Here is a 25678-nt window from a genome sequence, read left to right as displayed (position 1 = left end):
ATATATATATATATATATATATATATATATATACACATATATATATATATATATATATATACATATATATATATATATATATATATATATATATATATATATATATATATATATATATATATATATATATATATATATATATATATATATATAATGTACGTCATTACGGCAGACTTGGTTGGACGAGGCGCCTGCCTGCGCAATCTCTTCAGAACTGTAATTGAAGACTCAATCCCTGGAGATGCAAATGAGAGTGAGTATTTCTACTCTTGTTTTAATGTTCGTATGATGATTCTTTCATCAGTCATTACTGTAATGGTTTATATACTCTAACGTAAGAGGTGTTCCATAGAAAACGTGATGAGGTGTTCCATGGAAAACGTCTGACCGCTGTAATGCATTATAATTAGGAGGAGATAAACAGGTTCGAGTGAAGATAATTGTTTGGAAAATATTAAGAAGATATTATATCGTCGAGTTCCATGGCCAAAAAGTGGAATTTTCTTTGAGTTATGAGTCAGGTGATGTTTCAACTTAAACCTTCTTATATTAGGCATAACTCAAGGAAATATAAAACTATAGTCATGGGTCATAAGCCATTAAATTCTTTAGATGTTGGGAAAAAACAAAAGTGTGTGTGTGTGTGTGTGTGTGTGTGTGTGTGTGTGTGTGTGTGTGTGTGTGAATTTTGGTCCCTGAGAGAAAAAAAAACTGAAGATGTGAGGAAGGTTGTTTATTAAAGATATAACAGTGCGAGAGAGAGAGAGGGGTGATATGCAGCACAGTGTGTTTGAGAGAAGTGATCGTGTGTGTGATGATACGGTTTCGAGATCTGGAGAGGATGAGCGAAGATAGACAGAAGATGAGGATCTACGTGGCAGGGAAGAAGAGAGTGAGGAGGAAGAGAAGAAATAACAAGTAAGCGATGGACAGGCGAGGCTTGAACATTAACAAGGTTGAGAGACGCGTATGGGATAAAGCGAAATAGAGAGATGTGATATATAGGGAGGACGTGCTGGCAGTTATAAAGTCAGGGGTAACAACGAAATTGGTCTGTATGGTTTAGCTGTAGATGGCAGGCTCTTATTTCATTGCGTTATATATACGACGTTGGTGGCGCTACCTCCACAAACTGAGATGTTTTTCCTGCGACAGATAATTTGAAAGTTGCAATTTTGAGAAATATAATTTACCTTGTAATCCCCAGCTGAGATTCCCGAGTTTTAGACGATGGTGGAGAGTGAGGTACACTTGTGGCTCACATCTCCACCAGCGTCTGCTGGACACCCTGATGACTGGCCTCCTGACCTGCCTGCTGGACCCCAACCTGACCTGGACCTGCTGATGAGCCACAATGTTTAACATGACCTGTTCTGACCTGTCCTCCGCCACCACAAGCACCGCCTGACCTGCCCGCACATCCTCCACAACTGCACCAGCTGCTGACGTCATCCTGCCACCATCTTTGTGTGTACCAAGTGTCCCAGGTTGTCTTACTACAACACTTGTCAAACACTTCCTCTTGAGTGTATAATTCCCCTGAATAACTGCCGGGATGTACACCCTTCATCATCTTACCAACTTGTGGACCACGAAGATAATAACTTGCAATATGATCTTGACTTTCTGAATATAATCACCAGCAAAGCTTTGGATTTCATTAACCTGAAGGTGACACCTGTTTGAGAGTTCTCCATTTGTTTACCTCAACAAAGGAGAAGCTGTTATCTATCCATCTTACAGCAACGGTGTCGGTACCATTCACAAAGAATGGACACAACTGTATGCAAACCTATACAGTCAGGATAGTGACTGGAAAAAGAAAATGTGGTGTAAGATGCCAACCTATCAAGAAATCTTTACTGACGATATTGTGACCCAGACATCGTACACTGTGTCCACTATCCTCCTACTGCTATTTGAACGGTGGTTACCACCTGATCATTTGACAGTGTATGGATCCCCAAACTCTAAACCCGTACCTTGCTAGTCTGCTTTCCCCCTGCATCAACCTGGTTCTATATATATTATGCCAAATGTATTCACCTAAAAACGCCGCCAGTCCGTGAAATTCTTCTACTGTACCAACGACTCGTTTTGAAAGTTGTAATTGTCATGAAAACTTTTATAACTCCATCATCAGCATATATCAACATGGCCAGATCATCTCCGCCTTCACACATTGAAATCTATCTTGTCTGGTCGCGCAAACACAGAGATATGTTTTTTAAGATACTTAAGATATCATCCGAGTTCCTATATAATGGGAGATACACATTTGGTTCTAACTATACAGAAATGATGGCTAAAACCCCTTGACCCACACCTTGCGGTTCATCTATAGAGAAATATGATACATAAGATCTTGGACACAACACGGAATCTCCTTATGGGCAAAATACTTTGTGCCATATGTAGCTTCACTTGACCAGACCATTTTGGCCTTAATGCTAAGACTATAGAAAATACCTGCCACGAAATTCAAGTATCAAAGTACCCTGAGAGATTCTAAAGAAGCTGACACTGAAGATTTCGTCAACGGAGATGCATCACGCGGTGTAGCTAACATGACATTCCTTGGCGACTTATACATCAACGATTAACTAAAGTAGAAACGACAGCCCCTATGTGCCCAGCCGCCAGAGGTGAAAACCCACGAGAAAGACTCGCGATGAACACCAGACAGACCACTCCAGTTGTTCCATGCATCATTCAATGGTCACTCCTAACCTAACCTAACTTACCTGACTTAACTGCCATCTTAACTTGGTGCCACAAAGACCTGACTACATTCTGTTGACACGGGAGTAACCTCGTGCAATCCCTGCTCACGTCCAGCCCACACTTGTAGCATGGCATTTCCTGATACTGAATCAGATGGAAGTACTTCTCTTTCTTTTTATGTTCAAGAGAATAAAGAGACGCCTTCATCAACCCGAACCTGACGAAGCAATTACAAATACGATGTCTTTGCCTAAAGAAAAGTCTCTCAGCCACGGAGATCCATCATACACCCAGACACTTAACTTTGAAACGATGTAACGAATATTGACGTGGTTGTAAAGATGAAGAGAAGAATGTTTGACCAAGTGAACATCAAGTCTACTCACGGCCTCTCTTCCTGTGGTAAACAGTCTTGACCTGTCCTACAACCCTGACTCTCGCTCTGTGCTCACGCTAATGTAGGAGTTGAAGACTCGTACATAAACACAGCACAGGAATCTCTCTCTCTCTCTCTCTCTCTCTCTCTCTCTCTCTCTCTCTCTCTCTCTCTCTCTCTCTAAACACGTAAGTGATGATCAAGTGGATCATACCCTCACGTGTGAACGACTCCGGTGAATTACGAGATCATCATTCCAACGACATAGTTTATGGACGTCCTCACCATTTTTGTACTGAAGAATCGAAATCCATCACTGAGGTAGGAAGCCTTTTTTTTATAAGTACCACCAAGATAGCATGGGGTCAGAGAGAGAGAGAGAGAGAGAGAGAGAGAGAGAGAGAGAGAGAGAGAGAGAGAGAGAGAGAGAGAGAGAGAGAGATTCTATGGAATATTTACGTTACCTGCATTATAGAAGAATTACTGGGAATAAGAATGGGTTTCAAATCTTGTCTTGATAACTATGAAAAACAAGTTATGAGGCAGGAGAAGTTCACGATCAAACAATCGTTTATCAAAATGACATCAAAAATAAAAGATGAGTTACGGGTTTTATGCCATTCATTTCTACTGATTTTGGAAAAAATGATATAAAGTTTCGAGGCCAAAGATGGAATATCTTTTATCCCTATCTGTGAGGCAGGTGTGAGGTAAGTGTGAGGTAAGTGTGAGGCAGGTGTGAGGCAGGTGTGAGGTAAGTGTGAGGCAGGTGTGAGGTAAGTGTGAGGCAGGTGTGAGGCAGGTGTGAGGCAGGTGTGAGGTAAGTGTGAGGCAGGTGTGAGGCAGGTGTGAGGCAGGTGTGAGGTAAGTGTGAGGGAGGTGTGAGGCAGGTGTGAGGCAGGTGTGAGGTAGGTGTGAGGTAAGTGTGAGGCAGGTGTGAGGCAGGTGTGAGGCAGGTGTGAGGTAAGTGTGAGGCAGGTGTGAGGCAGGTGTGAGGCAGGTGTGAGGTAGGTGTGAGGTAGGTGTGAGGTAAGTGTGAGGCAGGTGTGAGGCAGGTGTGAGGTAAGTGTGAGGCAGGTGTGAGGCAGGTGTGAGGTAAGTGTGAGGTAAGTGTGATGTAATTGTGAGGCAGGTGTGAGGCAGGTGTGAGGTAAGTGTGAGGCAGGTGTGAGGCAGGTGTGAGGCAGGTGTGAGGTAAGTGTGAGGCAGGTGTGAGGCAGGTGTGAGGCAGGTGTGAGGTAGGTGTGAGGCAGGTGTGAGGCAGGTGTGAGGTAGGTGTGAGGCAGGTGTGAGGTAAGTGTCAGGCAGGTGTGAGGCAGGTGTGAGGCAGGTGTGAGGTAGGTGTGAGGCAGGTGTGAGGCAGGTGTGAGGCAGGTGTGAGGTAGGTGTGAGGCAGGTGTGAGGTAGGTGTGAGGCAGGTGTGAGGTAGGTGTGAGGCAGGTGTGAGGCAGGTGTGAGGTAGGTGTGAGGCAGGTGTGAGGTAAGTGTGAGGCAGGTGTGAGGCAGGTGTGAGGTAAGTGTGAGGCAGGTGTGAGGTAAGTGTGAGGCAGGTGTGAGGTAGGTGTGAGGTAGGTGTGAGGTAAGTGTGAGGTAGGTGTGAGGCAGGTGTGAGGCAGGTGTGAGGCAGGTGTGAGGCAGGTAAGGTGATGAGGTTCAACTTCATCATGAGTAGCAACAGCCCACACTAACGTTGCAGGTCTTATGCCAACCATTTCTCTCGATGTTGGAGACGCGCGACTCTAACATTTTACGGCTATGATTCAGGGGCTTCCAGCCGTCGCCAAGGTCATGCTGAAGGGTGACGTGCGACTTCCGACTGACGGACGGACGGACGGACGGATGACGACGACGACGCAACCAGAGATTCTCACGTGTCTGCCACGCTACACAGGAGGCGCAAGAAACGGAGTTGTTTACTAGAATTCACACCCGTGCACATGGCAATATTTTATGCAGACGAGGAATCACCATGACACTACCATGCAGTGGAGGTCGTGGTGGTGACCATGACATTACCATGCAGTGGTGGTCGTGGTGGTGACCATGACACTACCATGCAGTGGTGGTCGTAGTGGTGACCATGACATTACCATGCAGTGGTGGTCGTGGTGGTGACCATGACATTACCATGCAGTGGTGGTCGTGGTGGTGACCATGACATTACCATGCAGTGGTGGTCGTGGTGGTGACCATGACATTACCATGCAGTGGTGGTCGTGGTGGAGACCATGACATTACCATGCAGTGGTGGTCGTAGTGGTGACCATGACATTACCATGCAGTGGTGGTCGTGGTGGAGACCATGACATTACCATGCAGTGGAGGTCGTACAGAACGGCCGACATACAGCAAACTGGCCAAGTACCCTCTCACTGTACCAGACAAGCTGTTCATCAATACAGTCAGGTAAGTGGAGCGCGTTCGGTCGTAGTTCTCATACAGTAAGTACCCGCTGGGCACCCCTGGTGATTTCCTCCTCAGTCAGTTTTGAAAAACAAAACTGTGGAGGATGAGACACACAAAACTCCTCCCTGCACGTAGCTAACGTAGCGTGCAGCCGACATGCACTGAAAACCAAGCTTCCTTCACTTTACCTGGGGCCCAGCGGGACAAAATGCCACAAATAAATGTGACGCTGTGGAAATGCAACGAAAATTCTGTCGAAGCAATTTCTGTGATAATATTCTATCCTTCTTTTAACGCGAAGCCATCCTAATGATCAGCCATCCCATAACAGGAAACCATCCTAATGATCAGCCATCCCATAACAGGAAACCATCCTAATGATCAGACATCCCATAACAGGAAACCATTAATGTGCCTCGTTTGAACGTTAACTACCGCTTGCCTCCACAACGACAGGTGATATCAAATTGACGTTTTCCTAAATAGCTGTTGTAAGTTAGAGGTGTCATGGGTTGTAACATCTGATGGAAATCGGATATTCAAACGTTAGAATCTCTAAGAATGTTTCTGGTGCGGAGAAAACGTCCCTAAGACATGCAATATGTCTACCGTTTGACAAGTCGAAGTCTGGCAAGTCTGAGATGTATGGCATCCTTGGCCATGAGGGAGGACACAGGCATTACTGTAATCAAAGAGTCTTACTGCTCCTGCAAGGATCTCTCTGCTCCTGCAAGGATCTCACTGCTCCTGCAAGGATCTCACTGCTCCAGCAAGGATCTCACTGCTCCAGCAAGGATCTCACTGCTCCTGCAAGGATCTCACTGCTCCTGCAAGGATCTCACTGCTCCTGCAAGGATCTCACTGCTCCTGCAAGGATCTCACTGCTCCTGCAAGGATCTCACTGCTCCTGCAAGGATCTCACTGCTCCTGCAAGGATCTCACTGCTCCTGCAAGGATCTCACTGCTCCTGCAAGGATCTCACTGCTCCTGCAAGGATCTCACTGCTCCTGCAAGGATCTCACTGCTCCTGCAAGGATCTCACTGCTCCTGCAAGGATCTCACTGCTCCTGCAAGGATCTCACTGCTCCTGCAAGGATCTCACTGCTCCTGCAAGGATCTCACTGCTCCTGCAAGGATCTCACTGCTCCTGCAAGGATCTCACTGCTCCTGCAAGGATCTCACTGCTCCTGCAAGGATCTCACTGCTCCTGCAAGGATCTCACTGCTCCTGCAAGGATCTCACTGCTCCTGCAAGGATCTCACTGCTCCTGCAAGGATCTCACTGCTCCTGCAAGGATCTCACTGCTCCTGCAAGGATCTCACTGCTCCTGCAAGGATCTCACTGCTCCTGCAAGGATCTCACTGCTCCTGCAAGGATCTCACTGCTCCTGCAAGGATCTCACTGCTCCTGCAAGGATCTCACTGCTCCTGCAAGGATCTCACTGCTCCTGCAAGGATCTCACTGCTCCTGCAAGGATCTCACTGCTCCTGCAAGGATCTCACTGCTCCTGCAAGGATCTCACTGCTCCTGCAAGGATCTCACTGCTCCTGCAAGGATCTCACTGCTCCTGCAAGGATCTCACTGCTCCTGCAAGGATCTCACTGCTCCTGCAAGGATCTCACTGCTCCTGCAAGGATCTCACTGCTCCTGCAAGGATCTCACTGCTCCTGCAAGGATCTCACTGCTCCTGCAAGGATCTCACTGCTCCTGCAAGGATCTCACTGCTCCTGCAAGGATCTCACTGCTCCTGCAAGGATCTCACTGCTCCTGCAAGGATCTCACTGCTCCTGCAAGGATCTCACTGCTCCTGCAAGGATCTCACTGCTCCTGCAAGGATCTCACTGCTCCTGCAAGGATCTCACTGCTCCTGCAAGGATCTCACTGCTCCTGCAAGGATCTCACTGCTCCTGCAAGGATCTCACTGCTCCTGCAAGGATCTCACTGCTCCTGCAAGGATCTCACTGCTCCTGCAAGGATCTCACTGCTCCTGCAAGGATCTCACTGCTCCTGCAAGGATCTCACTGCTCCTGCAAGGATCTCACTGCTCCTGCAAGGATCTCACTGCTCCTGCAAGGATCTCACTGCTCCTGCAAGGATCTCACTGCTCCTGCAAGGATCTCACTGCTCCTGCAAGGATCTCACTGCTCCTGCAAGGATCTCACTGCTCCTGCAAGGATCTCACTGCTCCTGCAAGGATCTCACTGCTCCTGCAAGGATCTCACTGCTCCTGCAAGGATCTCACTGCTCCTGCAAGGATCTCACTGCTCCTGCAAGGATCTCACTGCTCCTGCAAGGATCTCACTGCTCCTGCAAGGATCTCACTGCTCCTGCAAGGATCTCACTGCTCCTGCAAGGATCTCACTGCTCCTGCAAGGATCTCACTGCTCCTGCAAGGATCTCACTGCTCCTGCAAGGATCTCACTGCTCCTGCAAGGATCTCACTGCTCCTGCAAGGATCTCACTGCTCCTGCAAGGATCTCACTGCTCCTGCAAGGATCTCACTGCTCCTGCAAGGATCTCACTGCTCCTGCAAGGATCTCACTGCTCCTGCAAGGATCTCACTGCTCCTGCAAGGATCTCACTGCTCCTGCAAGGATCTCACTGCTCCTGCAAGGATCTCACTGCTCCTGCAAGGATCTCACTGCTCCTGCAAGGATCTCACTGCTCCTGCAAGGATCTCACTGCTCCTGCAAGGATCTCACTGCTCCTGCAAGGATCTCACTGCTCCTGCAAGGATCTCACTGCTCCTGCAAGGATCTCACTGCTCCTGCAAGGATCTCACTGCTCCTGCAAGGATCTCACTGCTCCTGCAAGGATCTCACTGCTCCTGCAAGGATCTCACTGCTCCTGCAAGGATCTCACTGCTCCTGCAAGGATCTCACTGCTCCTGCAAGGATCTCACTGCTCCTGCAAGGATCTCACTGCTCCTGCAAGGATCTCACTGCTCCTGCAAGGATCTCACTGCTCCTGCAAGGATCTCACTGCTCCTGCAAGGATCTCACTGCTCCTGCAAGGATCTCACTGCTCCTGCAAGGATCTCACTGCTCCTGCAAGGATCTCACTGCTCCTGCAAGGATCTCACTGCTCCTGCAAGGATCTCACTGCTCCTGCAAGGATCTCACTGCTCCTGCAAGGATCTCACTGCTCCTGCAAGGATCTCACTGCTCCTGCAAGGATCTCACTGCTCCTGCAAGGATCTCACTGCTCCTGCAAGGATCTCACTGCTCCTGCAAGGATCTCACTGCTCCTGCAAGGATCTCACTGCTCCTGCAAGGATCTCACTGCTCCTGCAAGGATCTCACTGCTCCTGCAAGGATCTCACTGCTCCTGCAAGGATCTCACTGCTCCTGCAAGGATCTCACTGTTACTTCCTGCACTATGTCTGTTCACCCTACAGATCTGTGGACATCCACCATGAAGCTAGTCGGGACCCTGTTACTGACGGTGGCGGCGACGCTTGTGGTGTCTGCTGAGGGTCAGGACATACCAATGATGCAGAATGCAATGAAGTTAGGTAAGTCAAGACGGCCGGTAGACAGGGAGATGAAGTCATCGGTTCCTTAAATTAAGACGGGGAGATTCTTTGGACGTTTGCTTCGGGTATTGTGGCGAAAGATGAGTATGGCGGGGGAGAGGAAGGTAGAAGGTATGGTACAGACGCGTGTTGGCTGGGACAGATGACACTGTCTACCAACAAACAGAGGTTCGGTACTAGAGGCACCGTTACCATGTGGAAGTTTGACAGTGTGCCATCAAGAGTGGATCCTTGTGGAGCGGGGAGAGGTGGTCTGGTGACCAGACATTGTGGTGTTCATAGGATCAGATTCTTGTGGCAGCAGCAGACACGGGCGGCGGCTGGGGTGTGTGGCATCAGACAGTAGCTGGAGTAGTAGAATCAGTAAACATTTACACTCTATATACAAGAAGTTTTCTCTTTACTGATCAACACATCTCTGTAATCACAATGAGGAGTGAAACGGTCTCTGTCATCAAACTGCTCCGGTATATCTTTAATGCCAACTACATTTTGGCTCATTATCCTACATATGAGGTTAGTCCTACAGTGCTTCACGATTTTTTCTTCCAGTTCTTCAGATGTGTCGTGATGTGGTCAAAAGCACTTTCACTGAAGAAGTTGGAGAAATGTGCAAGAAGGAGAATGCCCACAACATCACCACTGATTGCTTCCCAGAGATGAACGGAAAAAAAATTAGTTGCGTCCTTAACTGCTTGGGTAAGCTAACCCTGGCGTTGTGTCATGGTTCACAGTCGTACAGTCCCAATGCCATAATTTCGAAATAAAAGATCATTAAAACAAAAAAAATAATGCAGTAGGATGGATGATTATTGCAGTGTTATTGTGTGTCTATTGGATTATATACGTACAGGGTTGTATAATCCTTGTGACCAATAAGGCACGAGTGAAAATGGAACGACAGACTCTTGTCTTATATTCTTTTCCTTAACTAATCTTTTCTGATGATGAGAACCATCACGACCAGGGCATCCGTCTTTCAGGAGACTCTGCACCTGAGGGTGACTCTTCAGGAGGCTCCCAGGACGAGGAAAACGAGACTCTAAACAGCATAAAGTTTGTGGAAGCTTTGATGACCAAGAAACGCAAGATGTGCATCATGTCGGTGAGTGACGGCCTTCCTTCCTCCACCTGAACACAACGTCAGGCCAATCCTCAACTTACCCTCAGTATAAAGGAAGATGTTTGGATCTGTCATTCTCACATCCAGTCACACTTGCCCAGTCTTTCTTTCGCTAAACATCAAACTTTGTTTTAATCATACATCTGGTTTTACCTTTTCCCAGCTGTGTAAAAAAAAAATATTTATTTTCTATTTCTTGTTATATTTACTGCAACTGAAAATTGGGTGGATTATGTAATGTGGTGTCTTCCTCACAACAGATCATGAAGGATTGTGTACAGGAGAAAACTGGAGTTATGTTGCCAGCTTGAAGCACCAGCCCAGAGTCGCCAGCTGTTGTTGTGGACGATGGTGGAGAGTGAGGTACACTTGTGGCTCACATCTCCACCAGCGTCTGCTGGACACCCTGATGACTGGCCTCCTGACCTGGCGGCTGGTCCCCAACCTGACCTGGACCTGAGTCACTTCTTGACCCGCTTGCTGACCTTCTGACATGGACCTGCTGGCCTCCTGACCTGGACCTGCTGATGAGCCACAACGTTTGACATGACCTGTTCTGACCTGTCCTTCGCCACCATAAGCACCGCCTGACCTGCCCACACATCCTCCACAACTGCACCAGCTGATGACGTCATTATCCTGCATCCTCCACCCCATGTCTGTGTGTTACTAGCGCATCACGATACCGAAGCGTCCCCCTCATCAAGTGGGGAACTGCACCCCCTCCACCAATCCTATTAGCTTGTGGAGGAATGATACAAAAAGTAAATTTGTTGGTCCCATGCAACATCTTGCTCTGTCTATCAATTAAATTTTCATTAGAGTGTGGATTTTTTATTCGCCTAACTGGAGGATCTGATAAGAGAAAGTCTACTTCCTTCATTTTTAGCAAAAGATGTCTTTTGATATTATCGCTTCTACTGTTTTCACCGCAGCTGTCTTGGAAAACACTTGGGCACAACGTCACACACACACACACACACACACACACACACACACACACACACACACACACACTTTGGAGAGGTCTTTCAATAAACTTTTGTTCTCACATCTCTCTCTCATCTGAGGCTGTGGCAACTAACTGTTGTGTTCAGTGTTTACTATAAACCACATCATCATCATCAACCTACAGCAATATCTCGACAAGTCTATCTGTCGCCTCTCAACAACCACACAATCCTGATCGGTGTCATGATATGTACGTTGTTCCAGTCCTTACATATAGTCTCGTGCAGGATGACCAAACCAGAGTCATCAACACTCACCACACACACACATGGCCTTCCAGGTTTGAGATCTGCCACATCAGTGCCCGACTCAATCTTGAACACAAAGCTGATTGAATTACTTCTCACTATTCCTAATACAATTACCCCCCGCCCCTCCTTTCATACATGAGGTGCAGTAGAGAGGATATCACGTGATCAATACTGATGCCAGATCTTTCAAACTGCATTAATGAGACATAAAATCTGGAGATAAGACACATGGAATGTGTTAATCGTGACCTACAATGTGTGTATACAACTGGTACTACTGTGGAGGTGGAGGCGTCTCATCATCTTGTGGCTGGGGTTCCTTCATCTACTGACAATAAATCTTTAAAGTAACATGAAATCCCTGTCTACTGAGGCAGACATATTGTTTCTTTCATGTTCCTTCTTTCCAACGATCAAGGTTTAGGGTCATTCCTTCATTTCGAGGACGACCGACTTAAAAACTTGATAGGCAGACACACCTTGGTTCATTACACACAAACATCTTCCTGATCTTTGTCGTTTCATGTCTGTTAAATGACCAGGAAAAAAAAACCAGTGTTGTTGTTGAATGAACTTTGATTTCCATAAGAGAAGAATTGGCTCAAATCACAAATCTATCATTTACATCGGTGGGGACTCGTGCATAGCTATCTGTATGCTGTGTTACCTCTTGTCTGATCGAAGCGGTGAGGAGCGGCAGTCGATAATACAGAATCTGATATTGTCTGAACTATTCCAAATGGTATATCTTGGCCAGAAGCATTCTTATGTTCTCTGAAAATGATCTCTTCTACTTGACGTGCCAAAATCTGCTCTACACATCCTCTTCCCACTCTAAACATACTCTCATCCTCACCGACAGCAGTTTCATTAATCCTTTTAACACCATATAATACTATCCCACTCTACACCTTAACACCTACGATATACATATACACGTATATGTATATATACGCATGTGCTCCCGGCAAGTGGCTGTTCATGAGCTCCCGTCATTAACTGAACTTTGAAACACTTGGCGAGCGACTAAGTTACACGATTACATGGTCAATAAGGCGTCAAGGGGGAGGTCATTTGCATGGTTTACCTCCTTCCTTATACTGATAAGCTTTAGTACTCTTTACCTTCTCATGTCCCTCTCAACAACTACGACCAGACCCTTCTGAAATGATAGATTTTCCACTTCCACCAAACAATTCGATTACATTTCCCCTTTTTCCCATTTACTTCTTTATCATTTTTGCCTTTTTTTTCATATGAAAGACCTGACCTTCACGAGGATTCTGCCTCTAATGCAAGCCAAAGACACACAAAAGAAATATGCATATACTTTCCACATGAGCGTGAAACATGAACATTTCCTGAAATTATGCATGACCACGACCTTGCTACAGATCTCAAGAGCGTTCATTTCCGGACGCGAAGCAACGAACGGCAGCACCTTGAAGTAATCATCAGGACCTTCCAAGAGGAAAAGAAAAAAAAAAAAGAAAAATGGAAAGAAAAAGAAAGATTTGTAGGCTTTCCTGGAGGAGGAGCTCAGATCCCGTGCAGAGAAGGGTAATGATTTCCAGCATTCTTACCCAACAACACACTTCCAGATGACGGTGTGTGCAAGGGCGTCGCATGACTATTTCAGGCAGGCGGGAGGAGCATTACTGTGGGGGGAGGGCGTTTGTGGTTGTTGTGATGCGCTCGCTGCTCATAATAAAACTGGACATCCACTCCAGCTGCCACAACAGATCCACACCTCCTCCGTGTGCGTGTTCCCCCTCGAGGACGCACTAGATCCCCGTCACCTTCCGAAGTAACAAGGTCTCCGTCTCCTACAGGCAAGTCCGACAGGAAAACGAAGGACCTTGCCTCCTGCTATACATAGTCATCTGCAGTAACTCATACTTGTGAGTCGTATGTTCTTGTTCTTTTTCTACACACAGGTCACAAGTCAGCTGCTCATCGCTTTAGATGACTTTGAACAACCTACTTATGCTTAAATTGAGTACGAAGAACAGTCCCGCTTGTCTGTATGACCACCAATACTGAGCAGTTCTTCCCCACCTTAACACTACTGGAACAATGCGTTACGAAAGCGTAACCGAAATTCGAAAACATTCATAGTTAACTTCCACCACAACCTTCCCAGCTCTCGCACGACCCTACCTACCTAACTCACCATGAGACTTGGCAAGCGACAGGGCCAGCAGGTCTGGGGGATCACGACGCAGCTTGAATTAACTGGTACACACACACACACACACTGCATCGCTGAGTTTCGGTTCATCCGGAACTGTTTCAAATCAGTTGTCGAGACACATTTTAAAGGTTTCGTTGTTTACCATTTTATCTCTTCTTTTTTTTTCACGTGATTAAGCCAAACATTGCCAGTCTCCATCCATGTCTTCTCGATACATTGCTAGTATCGTAGTGCATCTAAGTGATCAGCTTCTTTCAGACTATGACTACCTCTTTGGCCCCTTCCATCTGATCCCGGGTACAGATAACCATACATCATCATCATCATCTGTCTACAATGCATACCTGAAGTTTTTTTTTTTTTAACTTTTTCTAATGATTCAAGAGTACCATTCCCTCAGTTTTACTCGAAAATTATCTTTAGATTCTGTCTACCACATCAGTTTCAACTTGTTACTTGCTGACTGTACAACACAACTATTCAGTTCTGGTTTAACACATACACACATTTTATACATAATTTTCCCTTTTTTCCCTAATCAACTTTCTATCTAAAACTTTTCAACTCCTCCTCGCACTGTAACGGTGCCATCTGCAGAACATCTGACAATTTCTTTTCCCTCTCCATCTACTTCTGATAAGACCATCATAACCAGTCTTCCAGCTAACACTGTTCCATGTGCAACACTTGGAAAAGGAAATGATAGTTTCATGCGCTGCTACTTTGATGTTTGTTTGTTTATGCTTTGCGTTTTGCTTCGTTAATCTCAATAAAAACAGTAAGTTATGCACCTCATCATCTGCCTTCACAAAGTCCACAGTAAACGTGTCTATTGTCCTTGGTTTTGAGTTCTGCATGGTATTGTGCCGTGCTAACAATAATGGAGCTGGTATAACCTCTCTGGCATAAATCCATGGTATCCTTCGTAACAATAATGGAGCTGGTATAACCTTTCTGGCATAAATCCATGGTATCCTTCGTAACAATAATGGAGCTGGTAGTATAACCTTTCTGGCATAAATCCATGGTATCCTTCGTCTCTACAGTTATCGTCAGTCACACGGTCTAACACGTCCTTTATAATCACTTTCAAAAGCTTTTATTACATGTAATGTTAAGCTTTCTGGTCTATACCATTTCGTCAGAAGTTCAGTTCCTTCTTACTACACTGGTGCTTCACAGACCTAAGCTTAAAGTCCATTATGTCGTCTGCGTCAAGCCTTTGTCCGGCCAGCAAGACCGTCAGTTCTGCCTTTGTCACATTTGTTCTTCAAAGTAAAAAGTAACTGGAATTCCATCCCGTCCTGAGTTCCGTCAGTGTTGGTCTGTTGTAAGACTCGTGTCGTCTTCTGATCCTTCATCGTCTGTAATGCCATTCTCGTTATACGTTTTCTTTAAATTTTGTCCCGAATACTGACGAATATCCAATCATTTTCATCTTGAATATCTTTTTGGGTGGGTGATTTTCATACTTTCCTCCCACTTTAAAAGGTCTGATCTTAGTTTATTGTTCTTTTCTATGTTCACACTTTTATTCTGCTCTGTGGATTTCTCTCCATTCAGTATGTGTTGTCTTGTATGAGATTCCATTATTCCTTCGTCACCATTTCAGGGTCGTTTCCCCAGCCCTTGTGTTCTTCCTTTGTTTAGTGATACATACGTGTCTCTGGTCTCCTGCTCATCTAGTCTCTTCTGTCTCGTGATATCTTCGATTCTACATCATTTCTCTCTGACGTATTTTGAATCTTTAATGATCCCCATCTATCATCACGTAGAGTAGTATCATAATGGTATTGATGCCAGGGTGTCTAAAAAGATCATTCCAATACATAAATATTCACGATGCAATCAATCATTTCTTTCCACATTATTTCGTCCAAATGGAAGTGGATGTTACTCAGTGTGTTCCTAAGCTGTAGTCACTTCCAGAGTGTCATAATCTACAATGTAGTTTCTATATATTTCAATATCTGTGAAGACTGTGGGGCAGCCAGTCGTTCTATCTGGTCTTGGTGAGGCGAGGCTAAATGTCTGACAGATTTAGTTCCCTGTGCAACCACCGTGTGAGATCCCTTGATCCAGTGTTTACTAGAGTATATCTAATTCGTAGTGTCCTCGTTCTTCTCAATTCTTTGACACGTCAGTCGCCTCCCTGACCATACTCAGCTCAGGTGAATTTTGACTTTCTAGTATCTCTACTTCTTGCTCAACTTCCATAAACTTCTTCCCAACTTCACTTTTGCTTGGCTTCTTGACTGAGTTTATGGCCAGAATGTTCCCTGCCATTAGATGCACACTTGTTATGATATATTCCTGAAGTTACTTTTAGTAGATGTACAGTGTATTTAGCTGGCTGCCTCTCCTCTCTCTCTCAGCTTGGAATTTTCCATCTGACTCTAATTCATTTGTCCTTCCTTTTACCTATGATCCTGTTTATAAACATTACATAATATTCCTCAATACGATATAAAACTTTTTGTACAATCGGTCAGTAAACTTCACACATCCGTGGATAGTATCTTTCATGGTTTTGTTTTAGATGTTTTTTTCAGGCATGGGTTAATTTTTGCCCTCGTCATCATAATCTCGAAGGCGAGTAGTAACTTGTGTGTAGCCATCCCAAACTGGCAGACAAATCCATCAATATTCCTGGTAATGTCTGGTCCAGATCGGCAGTGATATTCCTGTATCATAAACTGACCAACATGAGTTTCTATTAACGTTTTGTTCCACTGCTTACATCACTGCCTCATCTTGTTATCAATAACTGTAGGATCTCTTTGCTTCAATCTTTGTCTTCATTCATTATCAACTGTTAGTCTCATTTCATTCATTTATTCTAAAATATCTTTCATTCTGTCTGTTTCTTTCTTCTGATGTACACTTCGCTGTCGTCTGGTTCCCTTCATTCATTGACATTCGAGCTATTTCCTTTTTTTCTTTTTTCTTTTTTTTTGACCTTGAGATTCGCATACTTTCATATCCTTCCTTCATCTAACACCAACATTACAATAGTTTTACCCTCCATCCTTGAATCGAACACGATGATGCAAGTTAGAGAGATACGAGAAGTTCTGGTGAGAACATCACTACACAGATGGGTCGCTGTAAGAAGCAGTGTTGCACAGATGAAACTTTACTTTCTGGGCATCGCGGATAGCGACCAATAAACAGAGAAAGAAGCAAGTCTTATGGCAGAGTTAAGGACACAGGAAGAGCCTATACAGCCGCTGGCGAAATCTGTTCACTCATCGCCAGTAGAGTCAATGCGCGGCACGGGGTCCACTTTCTGTGAAAAATGCTGCTTGGTATTCAGATGCGGCGTGAAAGAAAACGAAGACGAAAGAGACTGAGCAAGGGAGTAACTAGTGCCTAGTGCTGTAGACAGGAACGAGGCACCTGTTCACTGAACTCTGCATGTTGTGTGAGCGAGGACGAGGATAAACACAGCTTGGCACTGTGCACCGTTACCTGTACCTAAACATCTTAACGTTTACAACACACGAGGATTTTATTGTCTTGTTTGCTGGTTTGATCATTCTCGAAGATGTTTCTCATTTTAGCAAATGTTGCGGGTTTACGCTTATCATGATGTTGATGACGTGTATCTCTCTTATCGGCAGAGGCGCACGATGAGGGTGTGGCAGTGTCTCCTGCTGACCTCCACGCTGCTCCTGACGCTGGCCACTGCCGCCGGTCTCCACTACGGAAAAGCCAGGAATGAGCGCTCGAACGACTTCGACCAAGACTACAACTTAGGGATGTCTGGAGAAGACTGTGGCGACGGTGACTATGGCGACGGTGACTATGGCGACGATGACTATGGCGACGGTGACTACGGCGACTATGACTATGGCTACGATGACTACGGCGACGGTGACTATGGCTACGATGACTACGGCGACGGTGACTACGGCGACGGTGACTATGGCGACGGTGACTACGGCGACGGTGACTACGGCGACGGTGACTACGGCGACGGTGACTATGGCGACGGTGACTACGGTGAAGGTGGCATCGAAGGCAGGGAGTAAGAGGACGGGGACCCCAGCCACAGGGACAGAATACAACGATAACAATTATCTATGTTAAGATGAAGACACTTGAGAACACTGACATCAAGGACACAGTGCGTGGCTGGAAAGACTTACAAGATTGGTTCCCTGTCTGGCTGATGGCCGGCTACTCACTCTTCAAGTCATCCTTGCTTTACTTACGACTGCTTCCTCATCCAGTTCCTGCATGGCTGACGCCTGTTCCCTCCCCCAGACATCTGGATGACATTGTCTTGTCCCTCACGAGTCCTTGCTTCAGTAATGCTACTCTTTCCTTCCACTGATCCCGACATGGCTGGTGCTGAGCGTCTCCTGGTGTGTTTATATAACCATGACTCACTCTCTCAACAAATCCCTTCCTGGTTAGTATCACTCAGGCTACCAGTTCTCGCCCGACCGGTCCTCATGTCCTCCACACGGCCAAATCCCTATCTATACACAGCCGATTTGGAATGGTTGATCGCCCGAGGGTGTTCATGTTGACTGGTTGGCTCCACAGAGGAAAGAGGTGTGAAAGCCACCGAGACGTGACGTACGAATTTCTCTCTTGCATCTTTGAAACGATTCTTCGCCCTTTGTGGAGGAAGGCCATGGTCTGTTGTCTGTGGAGGAAGACCATGGTCTGTTGTTAGTAGAGGAAGGCCCTGGTCTGTTGTTTGTAGAGGAAGGCCCTGGTCTGTTGTTTGTGGAGGAAGGCCCTGGTCTGTTGTTTGTGGAGGAAGGCCCTGGTCTGTTGTTTGTAGAGGAAGGCCATGGTCTGTTGTTTGTGGAGGAAGGCCCTGGTCTGTTGTTTGTAGAGGAAGGCCCTGGTCTGTTGTTTGTGGAGGAAGGCCCTGGCCTGTTGTTTGTGGAGGAAGGCCCTGGTCTGTCGTTTAAGGAGGAACGCCATGACCCATTGCTTGTGGTGGAAGACTGGAAAACCATGGTTTGTTGTTTGTGGAGGTTGGAGGGTCATGACCACAACTTGGAACTGGCTTACTGAGAATTAAGACTTCAGGTCACAGATCGTGTGTCGCCAGCTGCCTCTTGCATTGTACTCACGACACCAGTGTCCAACTTCAGGATAATAGCTTACGTCGGATCCACCAGATGGAGTAGATCATGTTCTCCTCTTGTGATCTGATGACATGTGATCTATAAGAAACACGTCAGTGACATCATACAGGTCATCACATTAAGTTATCCCCCCCCCCCCATAAAAACTGACCTTTTCAAACTGGCCATGTGAATGACCTTCTTTATAGTAACTGTTTAGATTTTTTTTAGTAGAATTCGTTTTCATCTCTTGGTGATCATTTTCTTGAGATTAATACACATAAATGTATATCCCGCTGCACCAAGTAAATATACCTAAAACGCGTTGTGATTTATTACCGACAATAACATGATCTACCTCAGTCTAAATCACATCGCTGGCAGCCGAGAGCCAAGGTCATCCATCGTCAGGTAGGTACTGCCACACATCTACAGGGTGACAGCACAGATACGGTGCACACGACACTGGAAGGTGCACACGACACCGGAAGGTGCACACGACACTGGAAGGTGCACACGACACTGGAAGGTGCACACGACACTGGAAGGATTCTAGGACCAGAAAAGGTTTGTGGTAGGTTTTGGTAGAGTCAGTCGGGCTCGGGCGCTCTCCATGCATGACGCTACGATTCGAGCGGCCGGTCATGCGCACGAGTGAATGATGGACTTAACTATTTTGCTTTTCTGGGGGGTGGGGGAAGAAGAAGAAGAAGAATATACAAGACTGTTGAGTGAGGATGCTGATGGATCATGGAATACCGTGACCTATGCAAAAATGACTACAGGATGTTCATATCTAGAAGGCAATGATGGTGTACTGGTACTAGAATATACAATATAAAAACAAATATGAAACACGATGAAATATCACTCCATGTTGTATTTGGTTTTTGACAATAATCCCGAGCCTTGTTGCCTCACGCTTCTACAGATTCACATTAAAGATAAATGCAGAGAAAAAAATCTGAACACAGACAGACATGTCACGACCGCCAACACCAACCTTGACCTACGAGGATCTTTCTCAGCTCACTAGTGACCCGGTCATAACTACTGTGCTCTGAGACGTGACCTCATCAGGGACGAAGTACAACCTGTATCTTAACAACCATAACTCTCGTGTGACACTTGTTATGAGAGGTTCACGGCACACGCAATGTTATGATTATAAATGATAAATGGTAATGTGGCAAATGACATAAAATCAACAAGAAATGAAGCCAGACTCGAAAAGAAGACTTAGTCGTAGAAACTACACACAAATAAACAATATTTATGTAAAGTCAATCTGGGAAATGGAGTTATGTAGACCTATTAAAGGTCACTGCTTATGAAAGTTCTATAAGATTTACGCTAATCATTCAAGACAGAAGGAAGGTTAAAAAAAGAGAAATATGTTTCAGTAAATATATCAAAGAGCAGAACAATCAGTAACGAACTGTGGAGGCGACATAAGAGTCAGTACAGCCAGCTAATATCGTAAAGGTACAAGAAAGTACGAAATAAATATAACAGGATATCAAAGGGAGAAATTTGTTCACACTTTGAAAAGCATGTTGTGGACAAGGCAGATAATCCAAAATATTTCCATAGATTCATCAGAAGTAAATTGTCAGTTAATGAGAGCCTATCAGGCTTAGGATTCGGAAGTAAAGCTGTAGATGTAGAGATATGCAACGTGTTGAATGACAAGTTCAAAAGTGTTTTCTCAATAGAAAACACCGTAGCCCCAACCCCAGTGATGTGGAATGGGAGACATTTTGAAAAGCTTTGACATATATGAAGATAAGACCAAACTACAAATAAGTTTCGACCCATATAAGATACATGGCCTGATGAAGTTCTTCATTTGTGGTGAAGATGTGTGCAGACACGATGTAGGATGGTAAAGTACCAAAGGAGTGGAAAAGGACAAATATCATACCCATCTTTAAGAAAGGAGACCGAGATGTTGCTTTCATCTACGGACCTCTCTCTCTCTCTCTCTCTCTCTCTCTCTCTCTCTCTCTCTCTCTCTCTCTCTCTCTCTCTCTCTCTCTCACACACACACACACACACGAGTGTGGCCTTTAAAACAATGGAAATAATTATCAGGAAGCTAATGGATAAATACTTGCAAAGAAGAAACTCGGTACCTAGGAAGGAGGGAACACGGAATCAGGGAAATGTGATCATGTGTAACGAACCTCTTACACCTGTACGAGCGGGTGAGCTCTATTGTAAACAAAATATACGGTTGAGTGGACTGTGTTTACCTCGACTGCCAGACAGCAAAGTGACACAATAAGACATGCGAGGTTCGTAAAGAAACTGGATCTTCAGTCAGAAATAATGGGAAGGCTCCTTCGATGGTGGACAAAGTACCTTAGTGGAAGGGAACATATGACGTAGATCACAGAAGCCATCTACGGATGGGTCGCGATCACCAGCGGACCAGTGTTCTGATAGGCGTAAAATGACGTACCAGAAGCTCTGGACGCGTGCCTGAATACATTTGTAGACGATGTCCAGCTTAAATGGGAAGGGAAGAGTGAGGGAGAGGATTGCATCAACTTCAAAGGGTACCATGACAAACTACAAAGTTTGTCTGACACAGTTAATGAAATTCACACAAAGAAAATGCAAAGTAATGAGGATGGGCCACAGAGAAAGGAAGCCCGCCTGTACGAATATCATCCAGTGGGAAATATGTCACAGAAATCTGTGTCTGAGGGGGAACAGCGAGTCCGAAATTCCTGCCAGAGCCCCAGTGTAGGAGAATATCAGAGGAGACCGACTGTCTCTGCAGGCAAACACAAGAACTGCATACCAATACATTTTTTAAGAAAATATTCGGCAAACAGTCCACGTTCTATATCAAACCAAAAATTAAGTCACGTTTTTCTTCGTTTCGTAACTACACTTAAAGACGCATAAAGAACTTACAGAGTAGGTCCAGAGGATGGTAACAAAGTTGGTTGCCAGAATTAAGGAAGCAAAGTAACAATGAGAGGTTAGAGGCCATGAAATTGTCCATAATGCGAGAGAGAGAGAGAGAGAGAGAGAGAGAGAGAGAGAGAGAGAGAGAGAGAGAGAGAGAGAGAGAGAGAGAGAATGGATGACGTAATCACAATCTTAAAGTTTCTGAACAAATTTAATGACGTCAACAGTTCTTCGCGGAATAAAAGGCACAGTAACGAGCAGCCATTACGTGAAATTAAGAAATCAGCAAAGAAGAACGTATGAGAGAAGTGGATGAATGGAATACACTGAGCAATGAAACTCAGAATGTGAACAGCATACGTAAGCTTAAAATGCTGTAGGATAGCAGATAAAGTTCGAGGTATGGGTCCCCACGACCGTAGAACTACTGCCCCGTACAAATAGGTAGCTCAAATAATCACGCCATTTTCGTTGTCTGCCATACCATAACATGACAGGCACGACGTCCACCTTGCTTACTGGTTCATTTCCGAGACGTGAACCCAGTGTGTGAGGAGGAGAGAACACAGAACGCTTCAGACGCCTAAAACAATGCCATAGCTTCGAGTCAAAGTGAATCACGGAACTCACTACCTCGGCTTGTAACACTGAACTTGACTACCCAAACCAAGGCTGTGTTAAATGTACCAGTTGCATGAGTCAGCAGCAGAGGGTGCAGTGGAGCACAGCTCCTATTCCTCCTCCCTTGGATCCACGACTAGAAACCCACTACTATAATGTCACTTCGCAACATATAATCGCAGTTTCCGTCGTCTGTCCAACTGCACGTCTCGCTCCATGAAATGCCTTTGTCCCCATAGTCCGCCGTGTTTACCGTAAACAAACCGTGTTTCCTTAGCAGCGGCAAAGCATGTGGGGCGACTGTTGCCACCACGGCACCATCCTCTGACTGACCTTCTGACGGTTCCATGGAAACACAGTTTGTTTACGTTGAAGACAGAGGCATCCAAGACGGCCGGTGAACAACACTTCCAACAGTTAACTGATGAGGAAGACTGAGAGTAACATGACCTCACAAGTTTAACATTCCAGATCTTCTATTATGGCGTTACACGTGACCTGAGACACGAGGAAATGTTTATCAGAAGAAATTGTCGATATTTCACATTGGATAACATCCGTGCTGAACTCCTCAAGGCCAAAGTTTCCGAGATCATATATATATATATTGGCAAGGATCACAATTTTGCGCGTGATCAAGATATTCCCTTGAGTCCACGGGGAAAATGAAACACGATAAGTTCCCAAGTGCACTTTCGTGTAATAATCACACCATCAGGAGAGGCACAAGAGAGAAATATAACAGTCAGTTGAAATACATCGAAGAGACGAAGCTATAGGACGCCATTTGGTAAACATGTGATTGTCCAAGACAGACAACGAGCGTTCATAAACTTATTTTACAAATTTTATAAGCAATAAAGTTATCTAATTTGTATAGACCATCACTAATATTGAGATTATAATGCTTCGTGTATCTAATAATAGAAGATTCAATAATATTTCTCGTGGTTATAGAGTTAGAGTTAATAACTGAGATGGCATTACTCCAGTCAATACAATGATCATAGTTTTTAACCTGATTAAACAAGGCATTTGCTTCTTGTCCCGTTCTTATACGATATCTATGTTGCTCAAGTCTAATAGAAAGATCCTTAGCAGTCTGCCCAACATAGAATTTATCACAATTTCCATATGGCACTTTATAGATGCATCCAGGAGAATTTTCTGGTGAATTCCTGAACGCTCGTTGTCTATCTTGGACAATCATATGTTTACCAAATGGCGTCCTAGCTTCGTCTCTTCAATGTATATCAACTGACTTATATTTTTCTCTTGTGTCTCCCCTGATGATGTGATTATTACATGAAAGTGCACTTGGGAACTTATCGTGTTCCATTGTTCCCGTGGACTCATAGGAATATCTTGATCGCGCGCAAAATTGTGATCCTTTCCATATATATATATATATATATATATATATATATATATATATATATATATATATATATATATATATATATATAAATAAATATATATATATATATATATATATATATATATATATATATATATATATATATATATATATATATACACACGATTTCGGAAACTTTGGCCTTGAGGAGTTCAGCACGGATGTTATCCAATGCGAAATATCGACAATTTCTTTGGATGAACATTTCCTCGTGTCAAGTGTAACGCCATATATGTTCTTAACGCTACCTCGCTATCGCGGGAAATAGCGAATAGTATGAAAAAAAAAAAAAAAAAAAATATATATATATATTATCCCTGGGGATAGGGGAGAAAGAATACTTCCCACGTATTCCCTGCGTGTCGTAGAAGGCGACTAAAAGGGAAGGGAGCGGGGGGCTGGAAATCCTCCCCTCTCGTTTTTAGTTTTCCTAATGAAGGAACAGAGGAGGGGGCCAAGTGAGGATATTCCCTCAAGGTCTCAGTCCTCTGTTCTTAACGCTACCTTGCTGACGCGGGAAATGGCGAATAGTATATATATATATATATATATATATATATATATATATATATATATATATATATATATATATATATTTATTTATTTATTATACTTTGTCGCTGTCTCCAGCGTTTGCGAGGTAGCGCAAGGAAACAGACGAAAGAAATGGCCCAACCCCCCCCCCCCCATACACATGTATATACATACGTCCACACACGCAAATATACATACCTACACAGCTTTCCATGGTTTACCCCAGACGCTTCACATGCCTTGATTCAATCCACTGACAGCACGTCAACCCCGGTATACCACATCGCTCCAATTCACTCTATTCCTTGCCCCCCTTTCACCCTCCTGCATGTTCAGGCCCCGATCACACAAAATCTTTTTCACTCCATCTTTCCACCTCCAATTTGGTCTCCCTCTTCTCCTCGTTCCCTCCACCTCCGACACATATATCCTCTTGGTCAATCTTTCCTCACTTATTCTCTCCATGTGCCCAAACCACTTCAAAACACCCTCTTCTGCTCTCTCAACCACGCTCTTTTTATTTCCACACATCTCTCTTACCCTTACGTTACTCACTCGATCAAACCACCTCACACCACACATTGTCCTCAAACATCTCATTTCCAGCACATCCATCCTCCTGCGCACAACTCTATCCATAGCCCACGCCTCGCAACCATACAACATTGTTGGAACCACTATTCCTTCAAACATACCCATTTTTGCTTTCCGAGATAATGTTCTCGACTTCCACACATTCTTCAAGGCTCCCAGAATTTTCGCCCCCTCCCCCACCCTATGATCCACTTCCGCTTACATGGTTCCATCCGCTGCCAGATCCACTCCCAGATATCTAAAACACTTCACTTCCTCCAGTTTTTCTCCATTCAAACTCACCTCCCAATTGACTTGACCCTCAACCCTACTGTACCTAATAACCTTGCTCTTATTCACATTTACTCTTAACTTTCTTCTTCCACACACTTTACCAAACTCAGTCACCAGCTTCTGCAATTTCTCACATGAATCAGCCACCAGCGCTGTTTCATCAGCGAACAACAACTGACTCACTTCCCAAGCTCTCTCATCCCCAACAGACTTCATACTTGCCCCTCTTTCCAAAACTCTTGCATTTACCTCCCTAACAACCCCATCCATAAACAAATTAAACAACCATGGAGACATCACACACCCCTGCCGCAAACCTACATTCACTGAGAACCAATCACTTTCCTCTCTTCCTACACGTACACATGCCTTACATCCTCGATAAAAACTTTTCACTGCTTCTAACAACTTTCCTCCCACACCATATATTCTTAATACCTTCCACAGAGCATCTCTATCAACTCTATCATATGCCTTCTCCAGATCCATAAATGCTACATACAAATCCATTTGCTTTTCTAAGTATTTCTCACATACATTCTTCAAAGCAAACACCTGATCCACACATCCTCTACCACTTCTGAAACCACACTGCTCTTCCCCAATC

The 25678-nt window shown here is 44.8% G+C and overlaps 2 protein-coding genes across 8 annotated transcripts in view; one reads left to right on the top strand and one right to left on the bottom strand.

Annotated features, from left to right (window-relative positions):
* Positions 1–25678, bottom strand: part of Lrp4 (LDL receptor related protein 4) — a 497094-nt gene that overhangs the window by 159491 nt on the left and 311925 nt on the right. The gene's annotated exons all lie outside the window — the stretch shown is intronic.
* LOC139750856 (uncharacterized) lies at positions 8876–10988 on the top strand. Its single transcript, XM_071665656.1, has 4 exons — positions 8876–9020; positions 9594–9740; positions 10025–10146; positions 10425–10988. The coding sequence occupies exons 1-4, from the start codon at positions 8885–8887 to the stop codon at positions 10473–10475; spliced, it is 456 nt and encodes a 151-aa protein (XP_071521757.1). The 5' UTR covers positions 8876–8884; the 3' UTR covers positions 10476–10988.

The sequence above is a fragment of the Panulirus ornatus genome, chromosome 10 (genome assembly GCF_036320965.1).
Source record: "Panulirus ornatus isolate Po-2019 chromosome 10, ASM3632096v1, whole genome shotgun sequence".
In the NCBI taxonomy this organism is placed as follows: domain Eukaryota; kingdom Metazoa; phylum Arthropoda; class Malacostraca; order Decapoda; family Palinuridae; genus Panulirus; species Panulirus ornatus.
This window is presented reverse-complemented; position numbering and strand designations above follow the sequence as displayed.